The sequence below is a fragment of the Lates calcarifer genome, linkage group LG17 (genome assembly GCF_001640805.2).
Source record: "Lates calcarifer isolate ASB-BC8 linkage group LG17, TLL_Latcal_v3, whole genome shotgun sequence".
NCBI classification, from domain to species: domain Eukaryota; kingdom Metazoa; phylum Chordata; class Actinopteri; family Centropomidae; genus Lates; species Lates calcarifer.
Window position 1 is genome coordinate 9,414,818 of NC_066849.1, and position 6,000 is coordinate 9,420,817.

At 39.2% G+C, this 6,000-nt stretch overlaps 1 protein-coding gene across 5 annotated transcripts in view; it reads right to left on the minus strand.

The window, feature by feature from the left end:
• Positions 1-4,870, minus strand: part of celf5a (cugbp, Elav-like family member 5a) — a 175,523-nt gene extending 170,653 nt beyond the window's left edge. For 4 of the 5 annotated variants that reach the window (XM_051077173.1, XM_051077174.1, XM_051077172.1 and 1 more), the window contains exon 1: positions 4,414-4,851. In XM_051077173.1, the coding sequence (XP_050933130.1) occupies positions 4,414-4,771 (358 nt within the window). In that variant the 5' untranslated portion in view covers positions 4,772-4,851. Of the gene's footprint in view, positions 1-4,413 lie in introns of all 5 variants that reach the window. The other variant, XM_018667297.2, reaches the window with a different exon arrangement.
• Positions 4,871-6,000: the final 1,130 nt, after the last annotated feature.

Sequence of the window (6,000 nt, forward strand, 5' to 3'; positions counted from 1 at the left end):
ACTGAGAGTTGTTTTTCCCTGCGACTCTGTGTTAACATTCACAGGTAAAAACTGAATTTATTTCATCTTACAACCTTTACAAAATTGTTTAATTTCATTAGCAACCACACAGTAGTCAAATTGCCATAAGGCCTATGCTACACTGTTGTCTGTTAAATTAATAATATCAGTGTGTTTATGTACGTACTATCCATGTCACTTCTACAGCTCTGTTTATGGTCTGTAAGTGAATTTATACCATCTGTTTCCTCAGGGGGGATGCTGTCCTACAGCAGTGCCGTGATCTTTGACACTTCCCATAAGGAGCCCACAATATGGAGATGTGTAGATGTGCTCACACTTCCATCATATAAAAGAGGAGAGAGAGGTTTCAGCAAGCCAGAGCTTACTTTAATCAATGCTAATGTCTTTCAGGTATAATTATATATAGGACAGCTTCAGTCTCACATTAATAATGTGTCATTTTGGTTTGATGCATATGCTTCGCTCCAACTATTCATATTTCTTTCCTTCTCTCCTTTTTATTGGGAGGACAACCCACAGAGGAATGCTATCCATCAGACTGACTCAGAAAGAGAAAAAAAAAAAACTTGAATAAATATTTCATTAGATTATTCTGTGATTTAATGTGCTTCTGAGGTCTACGGCAATATCTCTGGTCCATTTATAAATGCATTAACACAATGATACCCGACACTACCTTAATATTGATACTGGGCTTCCTTTTGCCGGCAGATTGGAGCAGCGTAGGGATTGTTTTGTCTGTCTGTCTGTCTTTTTGCTTTGCTGAATCACTCCTTCAGAAAAAAAAATCTTTTCCTCCTTGTCTATATCTCTCCTTTGACTGTGTGTTACTTAACTGCATGAGGGAAGATCTCAATCTCTCAATCTCAACCAAACTCGCAAGATATAATCTGTGTCAACAAATAGAGCAATTCAACAAAAAAAATCTACACTGAAAATTCAGTGACACTCTGAGGGCATATCCAGTTTTCCAATGGAATCTAAAAACTTGAAAAAATAAGACTTAAGATTAGCCTTAGCTCTGCATACATGTTCAGAAACATGTGTTCTGCATGTGCTATAAGTGAAAGTTTTCACAGTCTGTGATAAATTCAACATCAGGAAATCCTCTACCTATTAATACCAATTGGGCGACAATAATTGGCAGGCCATCGACAGCGTGGGCAGAATTAATCATTTGCAGAGGCAGACTAGACTGAATTTTTAATTGGCGGAGGCAGCCACTGTTTAGGGAGGCAACCAGCTGATCACCCAAGAGACTGCTGCTTCAGACAATGCACATTTGCTAATCCTCTTGAGTCAAGTTATTATGGCCATGCATTATTATCACGCTTTACAAACTAATTCCATGTTTTCCCTCATGGATTACCAAGGGCGGTTGGAGAGAAAAAAAAATAGTTGCATAAGAAAAGAGGAAATAATAAACACACAAAGCACAATGGGGATGAAATGAAAATCTAAATGACAGAATAAGTGGAATGACTACAAATGCACAAGACTTAGTATGACGAAAATGTGTGTGTGTAAAATAACCTCATCAGAGATCACTGACATATCAGGGTCTGATTATGTATTGTTAATTGTGTGGTCAGAATTCATTACATTTTAAGTCATTTCATTTCAGAGACTTATCTCAAATTAATTAGCTGTTTTTAAGTTAATGAATAAGGGTAGAAATTCACTTTGAGTCATTCAGAATTCAAAAAAAATCTACTTCAGAGAGATTATCTCATCTACCTGCATTAAACAAGCTGATGATTTTGATTTTTATTTGGTATTTATCAAACTAGATAAGTGGTAACAAAACTTAGGACTGACATATAATTGATACAAAAGTTCACAGAAGGGTATATTTTTCTCTATTTTACGCACTTTTTTCACTCTGTTACAAGTCCTCTTTGAATTTGAGTTTTGCATTTCCAACTGAAATGGAAATGAGGAGATGACTGACTGAATACAAACAGTAAATCTCAATCACAGATTTCATAAAAAATATATTTTTAGTTCTTTTACTTTAACACCAGGGCAAGACTGATCTATTAAACCAATGATAATTATCATTATAATATCAAGAAAACAGTAAAAAAAAAAACTTTACAAATGTAAAAAAAGAAAAAGTAAATAACTCACTATATGCTAAATTACTACTACTAATAAACTACATAATTTATATCATATTGTATACAGATCCATAAAAGCTCTATTGTATCTTTATACGCCTAAGAGCTTAAACTGTCTTTTCCATGACACTGTGATGAGGCGACCATCACTCAAGAGCTAAATACTGCAATCATTATGCAACACAGGGCAATGACATTTTAGTATATGTATGCACACACATGCACACGCAAACACACACTGGTGAATGCCAGATGAGTACTATACTGAAAAACCGTTCTCCCTTCTACAAGCTGACACTATCAACCATAGAATCAGGAGCGGCTGCCATCCAGACATGTGGCTTCATGAAATATGTGGCATAATCTAATGCTAGTCATTTCTGGTGTGTGAAACCTTCATTAACTCCAACATTTTGAGATCCAAATGTGATGACAGACCGTAGGAAATATTTTTGATTTGCTGCTAATTTCAGCATGGGCATGCACAGAAAAAATAAAAACCACCTAAAAATACATTTGTTCATTTTGTTTTACTAATTTATGACAAGTCCCATTTATTATTATCTTATGTAGTTTATTTATTTGTTTGTTGAAGTACTGTGTCCTCTGTAATTTGGCAAGGACTCGGCTTATGGGCTTTATTACAGTTGTGTGTAATGGTAACAAATGTCATACCTTCTGATGGTGGTTCTATATGTCACAGAAGACATGACATTGTTTGCAATGTTTGCAAATGGCATTTACATTACTGCCACAGATTGCTATTTGTCTTTCCTAAATGTCACTGCAATAAAAAGCTTATCTCCTGCGCTAACATCCTTCACATCTCAGCATCTGCTCTACAGGAGGGCAAGATGAAGAATCCAAAATGGCATTCAGAGAGAGCAGCACTGTGACAAAATGACAGTCATGGTCATGTGTCTGGTCTGTGGGGTCAGTTGTAGAATCACACTTTGAGCCGTAAATGTTATGCAAAGAAATAAAACTCTGCAACTCTTATTTGGATCTTTTTTTTTTCAGTTGAATCATGGATATGGTGTTGCACATAATATCAACATCAACACCGCACTGCCCCAACATTTTAGAATTATGATTATTAATGAAACCAATAATTTCAACCAACATCCAGCCCCTCAAATCTCAGAATGCTTTTTGTCCAATCTGGCAAGGTACAACTACAAATAAAACATAATTAACAAAATTAAAGTTGGTTGCAAGTGATGGATGACGGTGATGATGATGATGATGATGATGATGATGATGACGTCTACACTGCGTGTATCGACTGTGAGGGGGGCCACGTATTGTGAAATGGTTATCCCACCCAGGCAGGCAGGCAGGCACAGGCAGTGATCTCTACCCCGTATATCCGCTGATAACCAACTTCATTATGGAAGGTGGAAGTTGTCACTGTATGTAGTGAGCGGAGTGGATTTACACCACCCTCTGCCTCCCTCAGTCTTCCATTTCAGCAGAAAGCAGCAGCAGCGCAGCATCACTGCCCACACTCTTCTCCGTGGCGACGTCCGTCATCTTGTGACAGTTCTTGTCCCCCCCCCCCCCTTTTTTTTTTTTTTCTTTTTTGAGACACTGTACGGTGCTGAACTGATTTCGTCGTACAGGGGGGCGGGGGGTGGTTTGCGCCCAGCCCCAGCTCCATTCGCACATGGGGAGATGTTAAAGAAAGCATATGGATGAATAAATGATGCCGTCCCTCCGCGAAAGATGGGACTGGCGCGGGGGGGGGGGGGTGTCTTTAAAAATGCATCCTTTTCCGAGCGCCTCTGCCCCACTTAGAAGCGTGTTAAGACAAATACCCATCAATTGCGATAAAATACAGAACAAGAACAACACAGTTTGTCAGCCTTTCATTCGTGACACTGAGTGGACTCGTGATTTTGTATTTCTTCCGTTTTGATCGCCCGCGTGATAAAAAAAAAAGTGGCATTATAAAGATGAAAAAATATTCATCCGCCTTAACACGCAAGAACTTCAAATAATAAACAAAAGCATCAGAACTGGGTCAAAATGCCAAACCTGATGAATGTTAGATGATTATATGTATGATGCACATGATGATGCTGATGATTGTTTTGAAACAGTAGTAGACGGGTGTCCTTTCTGGATAAAGCCTGATAACACGTTTTTTTAAAAAGTGATAAATATCCATATTTTAACACTATGTGTTCAAAGGGTGCAGGTAATAATAAACAATTATTAAGCTATATATTATATGGGCCTCGCAGCCATTTGAGGGGCGACACGTTACCTTTGTGCATGCCGGTGTATCGGTCCTTGAGAACTGTCAGTTCGTGGATTTTCCCAAACTGTTCAAACAGGGGTTTCAGGTCTTTTTCCTCCAAGTTCCGCGGTATCTGCCCGATAAACAGCTTAATGGCATCTTGGTCTTTCATGTTGCCGCTCTCCGGATGAATTGAAATGGGTTCTGACCCGTTCATGGGTTTCGGAAATGTGATCTGAGGGTACTGGTGCTGATGTGGGATAAGTAGTAGTGGTTGTTGGGTCGGTGATGCCCCCGGTCCGGTGAAAACCAGGCTGGAGTGAGCGGGCTGGGGCTGCTGTGGATGGTGCTGCCTTCTTGTTTCAGTCTGAGTGAATCTGGCCATTCTGAGCTGGGAGCAGAGTGGATAATAATGACAACACACACACACACTGTGAGAGAGCAAGCACTCAGCTGGAAACCAGGCTGACTTTCTATCCGACACACAACACGCACGCACACACAGTGCAAGGCAGGGGGAGTGAGGGGCGGGGGGTGGGGGGGGTGATAGAGGCGGAATAAAGGCGCTGGAGCGATATTAGACGCTCTGGAGCGACACCCAGTGTCACTTACCGAGTACTTCAATTTAGGACAGGGACAGCTTGGGTAATGGTGACTGACTCTGACCAGCTTTTTGAACAAGACTGAGCCCGTTTGTGAAATACACTCCCTCTGAACAATGATAGAGGAACTAATGCTTTAGTAGAAGTGGTACCAAAATGTGGAAATATATGTATATATATATATATATATATATATATATATTCCACGGACCTTTTTCACATCACACACTTTGCCTTGTTATTGCAGGAAAGGCACAGGTGTCACTAATAACATTATCAATGGCTCCTTTCTATTTCAGGGTCAGAGTGAGCCATGACAGCCATCGTTAATTTTATTATTTACACCTGTGCTTCACCTACGGTGGTATGTCACAATGTCCTCAATGAAAAGGCCCACTGCAAGTAAAAGTCATTTCACATTTTACTGGAATTAAAATAAACAAGAATCAGCGGTAATTACACTGTTTGAAACCTCTGATAATGACATAATGTGATGATGGTATTTCATTGTAGGTCAGTGTAAGTCATGTGAGCCATACTGAGTGAGTAAATTAATAAAGTAAAATTTACATTAAGTTACTGCAGTGGTTGGATAAAACCGACAATTTATTTTAACTGACAACAGCAGAAACACTGTAGGTAAATGAAGGAAAATAAAGTATTTCTAAAGTAAAGTATTTCTCTGAAATGTGGTGGAGAAAAGTTCAGTCTCACATAGTGCCAAATGTTTTTTTTGTACCAAATTCCCTCTGTGTGTTTTTATACCTGTGATGCAGCTCAGCAAGGAAACACAGATGCCCTAGTGGGCCCACATGGTATGGACCAGCTAAAGGACCTTAGCTGGACCTTTGCTGCATGTCATTCCCATACTAAAAAAAACCCTCAATGGAGGGATTTCCAAACCAAAAACAATGTATGTTACGGCAGACACTTATTCAATTTGTCTAACTCAAATTGCTGAATCCTAATATTAGTTTCTGAAGTTATGTTGCATTTTTGCACAGAATGAGGA